This window comes from Canis lupus, chromosome 11, assembly GCF_003254725.2.
Source record: "Canis lupus dingo isolate Sandy chromosome 11, ASM325472v2, whole genome shotgun sequence".
In the NCBI taxonomy this organism is placed as follows: domain Eukaryota; kingdom Metazoa; phylum Chordata; class Mammalia; order Carnivora; family Canidae; genus Canis; species Canis lupus.
In genome coordinates this window covers 35,923,596-35,941,794 of record NC_064253.1, presented here as the reverse complement: position 1 = coordinate 35,941,794, position 18,199 = coordinate 35,923,596, and the positions used below count along the sequence as shown (strand labels likewise).

Genomic DNA, 18,199 nt, shown 5'->3' with positions numbered 1-18,199 from the left:
CCCCCAAGTTTGTAATACTCATTCTTTTATATTTGAAATAGTGCACTTGTGATGAGGTTAATGCATTGAATTTTTTTTTAACAAAAATAAAAGACTCATGAAAACCTGCATAAAATATTTATGGAAATGGAGTGTTTGAAGACAAGCCAAAATTTAAGCTTATTTGCATGAATTCCTATCACAGTTTTAGTTGGTTTGCTGAAAATACTGCAAGTCATAATACTGGAATAAATGGCTCTGTGACCAAAAGGCTACAACACCCGAAACGTGGTGCTTTCATTTATGTCAAACCACTAGAAAACACAAGCACTTGTGTTTTTATGTCCTAATGCATAAGGAGGTACTGTTGAAAGGGTGGTTTGTCTAAGGAAAAACATTTATTAATAGCAAGAGAATATTTCAATCTCCATTTTTATTCTAAGGATTAGGAGCTTGGCAGATGACTAGCATATGGAAATTTAGAACAGTGTCTAGGATATGTGGGATATTCTAGGGAAGCAGAGTACAGATACTCTCCCATGTGTGTTCAGTCACACAGGAGACCACAAACCTCCAAAGAGGTGATGCATTTCATTTGGGTGAAATCTCACATCACAGCTAATCTTTATAATTCTGGAGTTTTGTAACACATGATAAATGAATAAAAGCAAATTGAAAAAATATATATATTGTACAAAGAAAGTATCTTGATTCTCACTTGAAGTTTTGCTTTTCAAGAATGCACATTTTTTAATCTCGAGTTAAAAACTTAACAAAAACTATGATACTTTGCCATTTTTGTCCTTACAAAAAGGTTCATCCTTGTTGAGTCTGTGACTTGAATTAACATAATGATGCAAGCATAGCTACCACCACATCACCAGAAACAGTGATGCCATTGAGGTACCTGCCTCTTCCTGCATCTCTACAGAGTGAGCTCAAATATAAACTATACTACCATTTCAGCCCGTTATCATCACTTCTTCCACTGATGTTATGACTTAATCTTCTGTTTCACAGAGCCTCTTGGACCACATATCTGATCTACCGTTTGGACTTACCTTCCCCTTTCTCTTCACTTTTATTGTATTAATCATGAGAACACCAGGACATGTGTCCCTGCTTTTTTCTTCTTCAATTCACGATGAAGCTAAGACAAATGTTCTCTACCTTTCTCTGAGCCAACAGACCTTCCCAAACAGAAACCCTTCTTCGCCTTTAATCCTGTTGTCCTCAGGCCTATTTCTTTCCTTTCCCCAGAGTCTTGATTCATCCATCCTTGACTCCACGGTGTCTTCCTTGTGCAAATAAAGCATTAGAGGGGATTTTGAGTGGGGGCTGACGTGTGCAAGGCTACAGGATGTCTTGTGATAAAACTAACAGAATAACCCTCTTCCTTTTGTTTATAAAAGCAGTCTTCTTGTCTTCGGTCTTAGAACACCTTACAGGAGTGATACCCAGGTCTTCTTGGGCTTTTTCCAAAATGGCTATAGATGAGATAATTGTATTTCTGGTCTCTAAATAGGTATGTTAGTAAGATATAAGTAGAAAGATGTTAAATACTGTGTTTTACATTTGGCAGTTAGTGATTTCCAGGTCTTTGCTTGTGGGCTTTCTAGATTTTATAAGATCATGTTGAAGGCTTTTTGAAAAGCAAGAATGTTCTTTGTCTAAAGTCATACAAAGGGAGAAGCCTTGCGGGGAGGGGCGTTGCATGCTTGGTTTGTTAGGGCCAAGGATTCTAAGCACGATGTTGAAGTTATCCCTTTTTTTTTTTTTTTTTTTTTTTACAGTTGTGACTGAGTGTGAGTATAATAAATTCAAAAGCAAAGAAGACCATTTCACACTAATGACAGCAGTATACACAAAGTTCAATTCATCCAGTTACCATGTGGCTGTTGGAATAATTTTTATTCTGATTTATAGAAGTGAAATGTAAATTATTTGCTCTGTGAAGAACTGTGGTACTATAAGGAGATTGCTAAAGTGTTTAAGTATTAACTGATAATGTTGTGTAGTCTTAGACCTGACACTCCCTAAACACCCTTCCTTCTTGTTTATCCCTTGACTTTTCTGCTACTAAGATGCTGTTCTTTCAGGGATCAGGGAGCTGACCCTCCATTTTGAAGTATGCACATGAAAAACTCCCTGGGAAGAAGAAATTATGACTGGCTTAGAACCTAGTCTTCACAAAGGAAATTTTCTTGAAGATGTGTCAGAGTCAGAATTAGCTGGGCCTAGTTTACCTTTGGTCATTTCTCATCACCTGTCTTCAATTTTGATCCCTGGGCTGAGTGGCCATGGATCACCTAGGTATAAGGGAAGCTCATTTATAAGTTACATTTGGCTTTTATTAAAACAACAACAAATAAATGGCTTTCTGTCCTCTTTTCTAAACTTCTTATCATTTGCTAATATGTTAAAAATCTGTTTATACCTGTTTTAGTGACTAGCAGTTTTAAAACTCCCTCAACTAAAATTAAGACTTTGTACATGGAAACTAGATGATCTGCATAGAAAGAACTATTTATCTGTTTTGCATCTTACATGATCTTTACCATCTTTGTTCCTTTCTTCTGAGAGTAGTGGCCACTGATTGCCAGGTTTGTCTTAAATTTTATTAGAAAGGTAAGCATGTATGTTTAATCTTCAAGGTGTAGGAAAGATGAGTCAGCCCCGTGAATAAATTTAAAAACAAAATAATATTTGCTTAGGGTGATTTATAAATAAATATGAGGCAACCATTGGTGCCAAGTGTGAACCTTCTCTTTGATTGCTAGTTAAATCAGTCCAGATTTAAACATGTAAACTTCTTGATTTGTATGGAGGAAGACATCTGTATTTGGTTTATTAAAACCTGCTGATGTCTCCAGAACTAAATTTGTTCCTATATGGGCCTCTGGGTAGCTGTAGCTAAAAAGCAGAGCTGTATAGTTTTTGCCTGTCTGATTACCTGACTTCCAGCCCTGTACAGGTGTGCAGGAATAAATTAACATGAGCTACCTCTGATGAGCCACTGCATACATTAACAACAGAGGTGAAGATGTGAGAACATGCTACCTGTCTCCTGTTATCACCTTCTCAGCAGCAACATCCATTTTTTCCATCATTCTCTATGTTTGGAAACTTAGAACTTTTCTAAAGAGAGATTTTCAATAAATGCACATGATTTCACTACCTTCAAGAAATGAGCCACTTAGCACCAGTTTGAGATAACTATTAGTATATTTGCCTTAATATAATTAGCTGTCAAATACAGTGTGTTAATTTTCTTTAAGTAGAAGTAGAGAACATTTTAAGGCATTTCATTTCCTTTATGTTTGCCAATCAAACCAAAACTCTTCTATTCCAAAAGTCTTTTATAAAGTAAAGTTGTGCAGGTCCTCTGACACTTAAATGTTAAGGAAGAGATTTCCCTTCCTTTACTCTATTTGGCTTCACAATAGGAGCCAGCAGATCAATAGGTCTTTTGTACTTATCTCCATTACTTTCCATCAAAGGCAAACAAACAAAATAAATCCCCCTTCTGAGTAATTGCTAGTTGTGCCCTCCTCAAGCGAAACTTTGGTAGTAAGATAAACTTCGGTGTCATTCCTGTCTCTGGGGTTCTTTTTATACACTGGGAGAAGAGCAATGAGCAAAACGGTCTCCTTGTATCATGGGGAGAGGCTCTGACAAGCCTAAAGTGAGCCTCGGATCTTCCTAATGATCTCCTGCTGGCCCAGCTGGATGTAAGACAAGCTCATTTAAGCCTCTGCTGACCTTTCACTCCTCCATTCCAGGAACTACACCAGTCACTTCCACCGTCTTCCAAACCGAGTACCAAATAGACAACACAGCTTAATGGTGGATGAACGACTTCCTTTTCATGATACAAAGAGATTCTTAAACGTTTCTATTGATGAAAGTTACATTAAATCTCTTATCCATACATAACTTTCATTGCACAAAACACATTTCTACATACTCCTTGTTCTTATCTTCCCTTGAAAGGAACAAGCTGTTACTCTTGCCAGCATTATCTTGAAAATTCAGGCAAAATTGCACTTAGAACAGAACGCACGTATTGGGGTGCTCCGACAGTATTTTTCACAATGGCAACTCTTTGAAACAAGGGTCATCCTCCTGATTTCCGCCTCCCTTGGGTCTGCCACCATCTCTCTGACACCCTGAGAGATTTTATTGGTCATAATTATTCTACATAATTATTTGAGATACTTGTTTCAGTAGATAATCCTTTCTTTTTTAAAAAAACACAGGCCATTCTCACTGAAAGTGGGTTGTAAGACTGCACACCTATATTAGTCAATTCTATCAGTATGGTTCTCTCTTAGGTGAAAGGCTTCTTACCAGCTCTCTCTCGCTGTGAGTGATCATTTGTTGTTATGCTAAAAGGAGACCTTCCTTTCTCTGTTGAAATTTCTTAGTGAAGGTCGGGCTAGAAAGCACTTTTTTCTTTTTCTTTTTTTTTTTAAGCCTCAGAAATAATTTAACATTTTTGCTGTAAGACTCCCACAAGCTTCAAATAAATGAATGTGGCAAAATATGAAAGGAGTTTACACTTGCCAAAAAATTACAATGTCATAAAAAAGGGATTTAGTAACTTCGATTCTTGAGTGCCAAGGTGTGTGTGTGTGTGTGTGTGTACACATGTGAGCAAGAAGTAGGCCACAAAAGAAGAGACAAGAATACTTTGTAGGAAAGGACAATTTTTCTTCAGTTGCTTAACATAAAACTACACTTTTAAAAAATACCTAGATTTTATGTCCCAATGCAAGCTGCTTGAATTAAAACAGGAGTTGTAAATTCCTGGTAAAAAGCTGTTATGCCTGAAGTGTTAGTGATCTTAACTCTAGTACTTTATGGAGTTTATTACTTCTTTTATTAACTAGGGGGAAAAATGTTACCCACTTCTAGTTCAATTCTTTTTCTTGCTTGCTCTAATTATTTCGCTTTACCTTGGAAAAAAAAAGCCAAGTGTTTCTAGCTAAACATATGTAAGTGATGCTTCAATCTCGCTAGAGCATATATCAATCTGAATTATTACCAGCTATTCAAAAAATATGCTAACGTCCTCATCTAAATGCATCCACGTAATGTATATGTGTGTTTATACATAAACATCCACATAAATAAGAATATCAAAAGACAGATCATCCTTAATTGCCAGAACAGACATCTTCATCTTGGAAAGTAACGTATGAAGTTACTTTATCATATTGATGGGAAATAACAAGATTTTGTAAGTAAAAGGAGGCAGATTTGGACAATGAGCACAACAGACGTTCAGAAGGAAGCCTCTTCGGTCTGATGGCCAGCTGAGGGGGCCGCTCTGACTCTGCTGCCTTTTGAGTCTGCTCTGTCATTGAGGGGGCACTGGTGGGTCAGTTCGCTCACTAGTAATTGTGTTTTACAGACTTCTAAAGCAATTGGCTCAGTCAGTCCCAATTCAATAAAAGTGGAGAGCAAGAGAGAGAGCACTTTTGTTCTATTTTTTACTTGAAATTATTTCATTCAGCAGTCTGTCTTTTTTATTACCAGGACTTGACATTAGCACTCCAAGCTATATTAGCATCCATTTCAGCAGTTCAGTAATGGTATTAAAAAAACACTTAACTTCAACGGTGAATGGTTGTATGACAGTACCATAAAAAATCCACATTAAAAAAAAACTCATGTATTTGTCCCAGCAAATTATTTTTCACTTGTTTAACCACTTCAAAACTATGTTCTCATGATGGGTATTCACGAGGACCTTGTTCTCAGAAGCAGCCAACGGTGCTGCTCTGCTGATTAGGGAATTGGGGAAATCAGTAGGGAGAGGGTGGGTAAAGATGCTGTTTACCCTGTAGTTAGATTACCTTCCATTCATCAGCAGAGATAGAATTGGCAACCTCAGAGCACCCAAGGTGAAATTCTTGGATCCTCATGCATAGCTGGGATTTGATTTTGAACCCAACATTCTCCAAACTTGGGAGCAAAGCCTAACTACTTTGGCACTGCAGTGTGCTCATAAATGACTACATTAGATTCTAAATTTTGATTAAACATTCAGTAATTAATCAATGGTAGACATGAAGCAGTTGGCAAGGTCCAGAGCTGCAAAATGTTTAAGACATAAAACATTACGAAGTAATTAGAATATGCTCCTTCAAGAGAAGGATTGCCTTCAATAAAGAGGTAAATGATAGCATCCTGTTTATTGTGGACGTAGGCAGCCAGAGCAATATGATAAACTGCTGGAGATACACATATCAGTAATCATCCACATTATTAGTGTCATTAATCATAATTCCAAAAATATGACAGCAGCAGCCAACTTTTTGACCAATTTTGCTTCTGCCTGTTGGCCATTATAACTTTGCTAATAGACTGCAGAGTTCCTGTGCGTGGCAGTTTGCATTGAGAATAGAAGGTTAATTATATTTGAGCTGCTGATTTTTTCTCTCCTTGGAAAAGGCTTAGCACTTTGACAATCCCAGGAGCTCACTGTTGTTAAACCAGTAAAAGTACTTTATTGAAATTTTCTTTGTTGGTCAGGAATGAGGAGATATTTCAAATGAGATATAAGCGCCAGGCTGGGATAGCCGCTAATGTTTCTTGCTCCAAAGTGATCCTTGGGCAGCAAAATAAACTCAGTGGTTTCTTTAGATCACTTTGTTCTCTCATTTCTCTTTTGCACTTGGGTAAAAATTTCAGCACTATATGGTGGTACATCAGGAAATCCCATAAGATCAGTGGTAGTCTCAATATGTAGGACTAAGAAATTGGGGGGAGTGGTCCTTAATATTGAGAGAAATAAGCAGTCTTTCAATATAAAATTCTGTATTCCCTATGCTCATGTGAATAAAAAGTAAAAATAATTTCAAAAAATTGTTTCTAAAGATTGAGATGTTTAGTAGCATAGGTACATTGCTGCCTAGTTAACTAAAGTTTTCATGTTTTCATTGGTACTTTTGACCTCATTTAACCAAAAACATAAATTAGATTTTGTGCATTCATTTTGTCCACGTATCTTAAGTAGTTTCATTTTTAATGCAGAATTCAACATAAGGCCATAGCTAAATAATAATACTGATGGTCTACAAAATTCTGTCCCTTTCCTTAGGGAACTCATACACTCCTAATCTTACCTTTTTAAAAGACCTTAACCATTTTAATGATGTAAAACATTTTGAATATTTAATCTTAGGAAGTATTGCCTTTGAAAAAGATCTCAGAAAGAAATTGAGGTTTCACATTGTACATATTAAAAAAAGAATGCTTATTTTTAAAATGGCAGAAAATTTTCAAGAGAAAAAAATGCATTCCTGTTATTTTAGACATAAGTCTTCTGAATTTTTTATATAAGTCAGACTATAACACAAGGGTTGGAAGACAAAGACTTGATGGTTAGTTCATCCAGGGTAAAAATATACATATATAAAACCTAAAATTATAGCTCAGGTTCATTTCATTCCTTAAAAGACACCAGTGTAAAAAAAAAAAAAAAAAAAGACACCAGTGTTCGAGGCCTTTTTCTTACCCACCAATAGTAAGTAGTAAACTGAGCACCATATGAGCTGCCTGATTGAGAAAATTTCTGAATGCTGTGAAAACATAACCCTCTTCACAGTGTAGCACTCCTCTCACGTTACAGTGCAACAGGTACCAATTGAATTCAATCAGCACCCTGGAGAAGCCTTGATGTGTCAGATACAACTCAAAAGTAAAATGGTTAGGGAATGGGCTGTCGGATATCAATTCTACACTTAACCTGAGCATCCGGCATACACATTTTCCATCTACCAATCTGCCTTCCCAAATGCCATTACTACATTAACATTTTTTATGCATTCCACAGCAATGACAAATTGTTTTCTAACTGTAGCGCCAGATTTAGTATGCGAAAGACACGTTTGCCTCTGCCAACAAACCAATAATTCTCACTAACATCTTCAGAGTTACAACATTTATAAAGTTGCAAAGTGGAGTAAACAAACCATCTGTTTGGCTTTTCCATATATGTCATGCTTTCTTATTAGCATATTACGATTCATTTAGTAAACAAATTTGGTGATTTCGTTCACGTCAAAGTTAGGTCGGAAGCTTGAAGATGATTAACATTGCTGGGACATGCACATTAATACATTGCTTCCTCGGCAAAGTTAAATGGCTTCTCAGGAGAATCACCCCTTGTTGACAAGATGAGACTGTCAATTTTGTTTGCCTGCCACATTAGGGGCCGTGAGGGGATGGCAGGCTCTGAGAGAGGGGAGTCATGTAGGCAGCATAATTCACTGTGAATTGAGAAAAGAAGTCTAATTCTGATAAATGGTCGACCCCAATACATCCTACCTGTTATTACAACAGACGTGCCGTATCTGTGCAGTAAATTAGCTAAACCCCTAAAGAGTTTGGTGGGAGCTTATCTTCAAGTGAATAATTTGAATGTAGAGGGAACTGTCTGCGTGACCAGTATGGATGATTTGTTTTATATTGAAAGAGATTGAAGTGACTGAATTTCATACTTTTAATTTGCAAGAATTTGCTTAGCTTTTATTTCTTGCATTAGTATGTACTTCTTTGGGGATTTTTTTTGAGCATTTACTAAAATTGTACATTGTGTATGTGAGCTAGAGATGGTTTTCAGCTCTTCTGGAGAGGATCTTTAAATAACAGCCTATAGAACAACTATGAGTTTTGAAGAAATGTGTACTATCTAAAATGTCATTTAACTCACAGAGCTGTGAGCCTCCTACCATTAATACAAAAATTTTGAGGAGTTAAATATAACAGATAATGTCATAGCAATCCAGATAAGAAGAGAATTAATGAGGGGCAGAGGTTTTAATTTTGCATTTCTGTGGATTTAGATAGATGATGTACATTTCTGTTCAAGAGTATTGTTGATTCAATATCCCACAGTACACTCATCTGGCATCTAGGTTTTTCCAGATTGGTTACAAATTTATTTCTCTATCCTCACATATGCATACACACACACACACACACACACACACCACACCATATATATGATATCTGTTATGTATACATCACTGATCATTCTGGACAGTATAATTTGAGGTGTGTGTGTGTGTGTGTGTGTGTGTGTGTTGAGTGGCAGAGATAAACAAGAAAATAAAGATAAAAATCCAAAATGGAGCCTCAATTCTATTTTGCCTGAAATATTATTTATCAAGTATTTTGTTTCACTAAGTTTAGAATGGTTCAAAACTGATTAAGAATTCAAATTTATTAGATTGTTGAACTTCTCGTGTGACCTATGATCTGATTCACTATTCAGTTTTGACCAGTATATTCTTTTGGACATGAAACTTTTTCTTTAAAAAAAAAAAGTTCTTTTGGGGACTCCTGGGTGGCTCAGCGGTTGAACATCTGCATTCAACTGGGATCATGATCTCACAATCCTGGGATCGAGTCCCACATCAGGCTCTCTGCATGGAGCCTGCTTCTCCCTCTGCCTCTGTCTCTGCCTCTCTCTTTCTGTATCTCTCATGAATAAATAATCTTTTTTTTTAAAGTTCTTCCCTGTATATCAAAGTCAAAGTTAAAACTTCAAAACACTATTTCTTTTCAATGTTTTTAACTTTAATTTTTATGAGTCAACATTGTTATTAAGTTGGACTGGCATTAGAACATCAAAAGAGACATGAGAAAAGAAATGCCCACCAAGACTTACTTTCTCTCACTTGCATTTATGAAGTTACTTAACTGTATTTGATAAATTCAGTGTCTTCTGTGGTTTGCATAGTAAAGTTTTCTTTCTTTTTTTTTAATTGAGACATAATTGACATAAGTAAAATTTTTATTAAAGAAACAGAAAAAGAATGGTGGTCCACTTTAGTCCAGTTACAGTACTTCCACTCAGGATCTCAAAATGTTAAGTTTTATGACCTCCCCTATCCAAGCCTTCATTACTCTTTATTCTTAAGAATAATGTTAGCTTTCAAAAGGCATTTGGCAAACTCGCAGTATGGAGAGAATAGGAAAGAGTACAGAGATTCAGAGGAAGCAGTTGTAATTCCAAGCATAGCCCAAGTGACAGGGCTGTGGCATGCCTTAATTATATAGCATTTCTGTGCACCACACTGAAGTATTAATAGGGTCAGAATTATGCTTTGCTCTATCACAACTGCCTTTTCTTAAATATTCTGTTTTGTGCTTCCAGTCTTGGGATCTTTGTTTTCTCTTCAACAATGTATTTTGGGAAAAGCTGCACTAAGACTTGTGCATATTACTGATTGAAGGCGAATAAAAGTATTTTTCAAGTATTTGCTATGTGCAAAGTATTCTACTTCAGTGAAGGAGACTGGAGGTTAAATGAGATCTAGTTTGCATCCTTCTTGAAAGTGGCCATCTTGGAGCCCCATTTTGGACTCCTCTTTTAGGATGTAGCACTGTACTAATTAATACCAGATCCCTGTTAAAACCATATCCTTACCCTTTCTACTTAGGAACTCATCTTCTCTCTCCATCCCAGTCATTTTTTTTTCCATGAGAGGGATTTACGTCTATGTATCAGCATTTCCTACCTAATCAAAGCAAGTGGAAAGAGCTTTCATGCTGTTTATTTTCTTGTAAGTTATAATAAGTTCTAATATAGATTTTTGTTAATGATTATTTCTCTCTCTATTCTGGAGATAAAATATCCACAATAAGTCTATATCTAGAAAAAGTAAAAACTAAATCTCTGGAGAACTCAAAATTAGGTTCCTTCATAGATTCCTCCTTCCTCTTACCACATACATCTGCACCTTGCTTCCTCTGCTCAGGTCCTTCTATCTCCAGCACTCTCTGGCCTTCCTCCCATTTTAGGATCCTCTTCTCTGTATCTGATGGTCAGTAGGCATGAGTTCTTTCTGTGTCTCTTCCATCTTCCCTATCTTTTTACCTCTTTAATTTTGCTGATCCAAATAAACTTGTAAATTGCCATTAGCCCTAGGCCTTTGTATCTCTTTGTGAGGACCATGTTTTACGACAATTAATGGTTTGGATCGACTGACTCCAGAGTCCAACTATAGGTCTTTGTTAAGATCAGGTGCTGCCTTTTGTCTGCTCAGTAGAGACCAAACCTAATCTCTTAAGGAACAGGATCAGTACTTGCTAGAGAAACTGTCTGTCTTCTTTCTCTACTTCTCTCACTTTTCCTCTTTCCATCCCAGTTACTGTGAGTTTGCTAGAAAACCACCAAGCTCACTGCCATGAGGATGAATGAACAGACTTCCCACAGCCTATTCTTCCCATCCCCACTTCATGTGTTTTGCATATGGTATTTAGGAAGATTATTAAACAAAAATGAAATAGATTAAGAAATGAGCATAAAAGAATCAATTCTCTTGAACTGTGGTTGCATAATGGAAATCGACTATCATGAATGAACCCTTGTACTGAAGTTATGAACAGCAGAGCTAATGCACTGCCATGAGTTCATCTTTATTATTGCATTACACCTGAATCAATTGATAAAATAGCCTTTTTTTTTTTAAGCAAGGGATGGCACTTAATTGAATAAAAGTCAATGTAATTATATTAGCAGAGGCCAACAGTACTGCTGACAGCGGAAAAGGGACACTGTTGAATAGAGTGCCAGAGCTGGTCTACACATTTCTGCACATCGTTTGGTTGACAGATATTGAGGGCTGGTACATCGTCTAATTAGATTACAGATTTCTATTGCTGTAAGTGAGAAATGAAGAGAAACATCTCTTCCTGGTAACATCAGTAGAGATGTGTAATTTCACAAGTCATCTCAGGAAAGAAGTGTCCATCTGGGTGATCAGTGTGTCCTTTTGTCAATGTTAATTTATTCTTCCTTATTCAGTGTGTCTTGATATGACTGCTGTGTGTCTGGCTGCTGTTTTTTCAGCAGTGAATCTAGGAAGTGGTAACTGCAGATGTGTGAGAAGCAACAGAGTTCTAGATTACAGTCATCACAAAATGTGTGCTTGTGAAATTAAGAAAGTGGGGAGGGTGTTAAAAATAATAAACGGGTAGGATTTTGTGGGCTACTTGCAGTTGGCAGATTGTTTTATCAATAGAGTAATAGGACGCAGTGTAACTTGGTTTCCACATTCTTATAATAACTCTGAGAGTGTCATACCCACGTGTCAGGGTAAAGACCACGCGGTAGGCAGTTCCTGCCCTCTGCTTAGCAACCTGCACTTGGAGTCATCTGCCATCTGACACCGAGGAAACAGGGAGCCAGAGTGTCAGAGCAGGGACTGTGGGGACAGCTTCTGTTTATCACTCACACACTCACACCCTGCATGCATCCGTGTAGAACTCATTTATGGATGATAATGATGCTGTGGATTTGGTTTATCTTAATTCAGTTTATGATTTTTGGATTATACAGCTGATCTGAAAATCATCAAGACAGCATATAAGTTGATCGCTTATGACAGAAAATGATTTTGTGATCAGAACATTTTAAATCCCTATTTTATTGTTTAAGTTTTTTTTAAACCAGATGTCTAGAATGTGAATTTGTTTTCTCTCTCTCTCTCTTTCTCTCTTTCTCTCTCTCTGTCTCTCATTCTTGCTTTCTTTTGTGATCGATTTAGCAAAAGATTAGAAAGCTGATCTTATTATCACAAGGTAAGCTCAGCCTTCCTAAGTGCAGTGTGGAGAGGGCTGCTGCCCCTCTGCTCCTTAACACCCGGAGTGCTATTTATTGTCTTGTGTGGAAAGGTGGAGAAGTCTTTCCTACCTTTCTTGTCTCTGAGGCACATACCTCTCAACCATCTCTAAGAAATTAGCCATGCTGGTCACAAAATGGAGTGACTCGTTTTGGTCTTCCATATGTTTTAATTATAATCAGGAGGTCTGTTGAATGTTATACTGGCCATTCTAGGTCATTTCTATTATCACAATTACTTCAAGATGTAGAGCTTCTGACATTATCAAGAAGCTTTTATGTATCTGTGTATTTATTTATTGGTGTATTTTTTGGAAGGGTTTCCTTCAATTTAGGTACTTGTCAAACATGAGAGCCTTTTCAGGTGGTGAGAGGTATATGCCCAAGGGCACTTTAAAAATAAATGGGGGATGTAAATACAAAAGCAATGTTTTCAGATAGATAATAACATATCAGGCTTTGTAAATCATGACATCCCTATGGATGCTGTGGGACAAATCCTATCTTTTTTTTTACACAAGCAAAGCACTTAGTAGAGTAAAAGTTTTGCTTGTCTCAGAAATACAGATTCCAGTTGTTAAAATAGGGGGACCTTTGTTGTGCTTGATTTGGGGGTTATTTATTGTGTGGGTTTTTTTTCTTTTTTGTCCCTTTGGGTTTTTTTCTCTTGTTTAGTGTGATTTTTTTAAACGGTGGGTGGGTTTTATTTTAAAAAATAATTTCTATTTTTCAGGTTTTGTTTTAAAGGATTACATTTTAAAAAGTTGAATTACTTGGTGAAAGCATTTTCAACTCTAAAATGCAGCAGCTTCTGAAAATGAAGCATAGTTTACCATTAGATTAGTTGAGATTCCAAATTAATCTGAGGAAAGGAATTTATGATATAGTCTGTAACCCTATTTCAAATTGCTAATCTATAAAACTAAATCTTTTCCTTCCTAAGATGTGAATGAAGTGTAGAAAGGTGAGGGGTAACTTTTTGGAAGTTAAACTGAAATTATCTAGACCATTTACTTTTTTAAAGAATTGACCTTTTTTATACCTCTAAATAAAGCACTGAAGGAGAAAAGGGGCTTGGCTTTTTTTTTTTAGGTGTAAATTCGAATTAGTCAGTTTAGATGGGCAGCATGTTTCCATTCTTTTATCCTATTTAATATATATTCTGCAATCTCTGCTGTGAGATTTTCTGTAGCTGATGCTGCTACCTAGTAAAGCTAACAATATCATTGAGAAAAAGGTGGGTGGATTTGCATTCATTCTACCATTGAAGAATTTTACTCTTATAAAAATTATGTTAATGAAAAGCTCCCCTTACTGCATTCCCCACCACCACTTATTCCCAAATCCTGAGAATATAGAGAAATGTTTGCTTTTGTAATGGTGTAATTAGCAATGAATGTGCTTATTTGATGCCTGGTGGAAGCTGAATCAATTTTAAAATGTTCTCCTTTTTCTCACCCTCCCCACTCCCCATACACCTCCCCCCCTTCCCTCTTGTTTTCCTAGACACAGTGCCAACATAAACCTGCATCGCAAACTGTTGACCAAAGAACTCGATGACATGGGCCTGGACTCAGCGCAGCCCTCCCTTAGCAAGGACCTTCGGGATGAATTTTTGATGAAGATCTATGGTGCCCAGCACCCCTTGGGGCTCGATGTCAGGGAAGATGCCTCCTCTCCCGCAGGGACTGAAGACTCCCACCTGAATGGGTACGGGAGAGGCATGGCAGAGGACTACATGGTCCTTGACCTGAGCACCACCTCCAGCCTCCAGTCCAGCAGTAGCATCCATTCCTCCCGAGAATCCGACGCAGGCAGTGATGAGGGGATTCTTCTCGACGACATTGACGGGGCGAGTGACAGTGGGGAGTCCGCACACAAGGCCGAGGCCCCTGCCCTCCCTGGCAGTCTCGGGGCTGAAGTCTCAGGATCTCTGATGTTCAACAGCTTGTCCGGGAGCAATGGTGGGATCATGTGCAACATTTGCCACAAAATGTACAGCAACAAGGGGACTCTGAGAGTGCACTACAAAACTGTGCATTTGCGAGAAATGCACAAGTGCAAAGTCCCTGGTTGCAATATGATGTTTTCCTCTGTGCGAAGCCGAAATCGGCACAGTCAGAACCCTAACCTCCACAAAAACATTCCCTTCACTTCAGTAGATTAGTCTCAGAATGGACACTACAGATGCCAGCTCTCACCAGATGGCCTACATATTTGAACTGCCATAGTCAGTGTGTGCTTGTGTACCTGGGTGGGTGTGGGTGTGGGTGTGTACATATGTAGACCTCTGAGTCTACATATACACACACACACACACATATTTTCTTTTATTTAGATATAAAAAGATAAACACTAGGTGCTTTTGAAATTGTTTTATTTTTCCTTTATAGTTTTGGGAAAGGGGTGGAATCTTTAATTTAGGGTAAAAACAAAGTACCCTTAAAACACACACACACACACAAACATAAAGTGTGCAACTAGCCCAAATTCTGACAGAATAAGAATTCTTGGTCCTGTCCAGAGGGACAATTTGTTGTACCCATGACTGTTGCCTGCAAAAAAATAAAAGGGAAAAAAAGAAAAAAGAAACAAAAAAGGAACTTCTTATAGTTGTCTTTTGTGAACTTTAAGGTTTTGAGAGAATCTTCAATTAAAGCATGGCAGATTCACCTGTAAATATTTAGCCTTGAGAGGCCAATGATGTAAAGCAATTGTATTGATGGTTGTTTAACTCTTTTGTTTAATTTTTACAGTTACATCCAGCTGTTAGATATGCAGGAAAAAAATAGTTTGCTGGCTAGCTCTATTCATTTATGTTAGCATTAATGCACATTTAAAAAAAAAAAAAAAAACATGGTCTTGTTTTTACTACCTGCTAGATATAGTGATAAAGAGGTGCTGGCATGCTTCACAGCACAGATCTGATTTTTTAAAATGTCCTGTACTAGTACATAAATCCAGTCATGCACTTTTTTTCATACACTACAAGGGGATGTGTAATATCCATGCTTCTTTCTTATCCTTAAACTATTGCCATACTTCAAGTAAGTGTCTTTTTTAAAAAAAATTCACGTGTATAAAAATGGTCTGGTCAGTATAGGGCACAAATGCCAAACAAAAGTATTAGTGTTAACACAAAACTGCCAACTTTGCACAAGTTTCCAGAAAAGAAAATACAATTAGTCACTCAACATAACCACAGGCCAATTTGTCGGCCACCAGAAAACCGCTTTTAAAAAAAAAACACTTGGTGATTCTTTCAAGTGCCGAATGTTATTAGAATCAACATTGCATCCTTCTTGCTTATATGTTAAGTTACATAAAAGGAAAACAAAATTATGTGGTGTGAAACAGCCAAGGCATTTAGTCTTCAGAGGCAGGATAATATTTCAGGATACAAAAGCCCAAATTACTCACTATGGAACAAAGCTGAATACAGTAAAAGTGTTGAACACTCATTTCTAAGGACCTAACCCTTCTCCTTTAAAAAGAAAGAAGTCTGAACTGGGTTGGTCTGTTGTATGGCTGTCTAATTTGTTACAAGTTCTGCAGTAGTCCTATGATTCAGGCCTGTTTGATAGACAAAATCAAAAGACATTTCACAGCGGCAGTACTTGGAAGCTTTGAAAACATGTGCTGAACTTGAATTGAGCAACACTCCTTTCTGAAAAGCCAGACGAAGGGGGGTTTAAAATAGGATCTCTCACTGTTGAGTGTTTTGTGTTTCCCCACATGATTTGTCAGAGAGAAATGAAAGCAAGCCTGAAACCAAGCAATTGAGAGTGAGAAAGAGGGGGAGACGATTCTCCAAACCTTTTTTGTTTTGTTTTGTTTTGTTTCCGATGTTTACACATGTTGCCTGAGCTGGTTAACCACATGGGCAGCCCTCAGCTACCACAACATACTGACTAAATGATGATATTTACTCAAGTTCGGTCTGTAGCCAAAACCATTAGGATGTGCATTGCAGACTGTGTTTTGTTGTCTTTTTTTTTCTTTTTTCTTTTTTTTTAAATGGGGGGGACAGATAAACAAGGAATATTTTGTCTAACAGTACACAGTAACTTAAAGAGAATGTATTTCTTTTCTGCATTTAATGGCCTCAAACATTTCTCTCATCGGTCTCAAAGTTAGAAATACCCCCTTGTTTGAACTTTGCATGTTTCCATTTTTCATATGTTTTGTTATTATTTTTTCTGTGTTCACATCAGCATTCACTTCCGTTAAATTTGCCAAAGGAAACTGTTAATATGTTTCTGTTGTTGTTATTATTCCTGTAGGATTTATTGTACCTCACAGTATTTATTGTTTCCAAAAATAAGCATCATTAGTTGAGGATTCAGTATTTTTATTTGTAAAAATTTCAGAAACAATAGATTTTTAAAGATAAGCTAGACTTGTCTAGAAGCTTCATCTTTTCATCTCCTTCAGAGGAAGCTATGGGGTTCGTTTAATTCATTTGTTCTCCAGTGAGGAAAGACCAAAAGTATTCACAGTACAAAAGAAACCATATCAAACACTATGTCTGTTAAATGACAAATGTTTACGGTAAAAAGCTGAGGAATTAGTAATAACCATTTTTGTTTTCTTGTACCTTTGAATTCCCCAAAGTCTTAATTGCTTTATTTTGGTGTTGTGTTAAATTGAATAGACAGAGATGTTTTCCTTTGTTTTATACCATATAAGACTATGTACAGTATGTTTGTGAAAAATTGAACTAGAATAATGAAAGTTTGTTTGCAAACATTTTGGTCCTCTTAGCGTTCTCTGTGTTGCGCTGTTGCCCCATTACCAAATGATTCAATTCAAAAAGGGTGGAAAAAATATTTTTAGTATCCCAACAAAAGATTAGGGAAACACTAGCTTTTCAATTGTGATAGACTGAATTACACCTCGTTTTACAAAAATAACACATTTTTATTTCAGTGATATTTAAAAATTACACTCTTGGTTGAGATATTAGAACTCATCTTGTACAGAATCAATGTTTAGTCTGTTTAATTTAATGTCAACTAAAAGGTCAAATAGCCCTAGTGGGTGAATTACATAGCTGTCAGCAGGTCACATCAGCAAATGAACCCGGCTTAGAACAAATGTTTGTTACTTGCCACAAACTGGGCTAATGTGAAGAGCCAGTTAGAATAGTCCAGAAGTAATGAGATTCTCAAAGTAGAATTTCCCTTGCTCGGAAACAGGAACGTGTTCATCCTGAGATTTGCCAGAGAAATGGCAAGGAGTCCTGGACAACTGGCTCTTTTTAAGCATCTCGCCTATTTGCTACTTACTACTTTTGTGCCTCAAGTGCCCAAATGTTATGGTGGCCTTCTAAATGGATGAATAACACTTTCCAGTATAAAGCCTATTTGCTTTAAAAGGGACAGGGGGAGTGGATGGAAGCAGTACATAAAATGTAAAATTCTGAAATGCACAATGCTTCCTGTCCCAAAGTGTTGCTTGTTCTTGGGATGTGTGCCTGAGTGCAGTGTTTTGACTTAACTGTAAATCTAGTTAGGATGGTGATCCCAAGACTTATTTGCAAATGGGAAGGAAAAAAAGATCAGCTTTTTAATCAATGGG

General features: G+C 37.0%; 1 protein-coding gene across 24 annotated transcripts in view; it reads left to right on the top strand.

Annotated features, from left to right (window-relative positions):
• The window catches only part of BNC2 (basonuclin 2), a 438,856-nt gene extending 421,488 nt beyond the window's left edge, over positions 1–17,368 (top strand). For 19 of the 24 annotated variants that reach the window (XM_025432667.3, XM_035697029.2, XM_025432660.3 and 16 more), the window contains one exon: positions 14,126–17,368. In XM_025432667.3, coding sequence (XP_025288452.1) covers positions 14,126–14,786 — 661 coding nt within the window. In that variant the 3' untranslated portion in view covers positions 14,787–17,368. Of the gene's footprint in view, positions 1–12,545; positions 12,580–14,125 lie in introns of all 24 variants that reach the window. The other 5 variants (XM_035697037.2, XM_035697034.2, XM_035697036.2 and 2 more) reach the window with 4 other exon arrangements.
• The last annotated feature ends 831 nt before the right edge of the window (positions 17,369–18,199 follow it).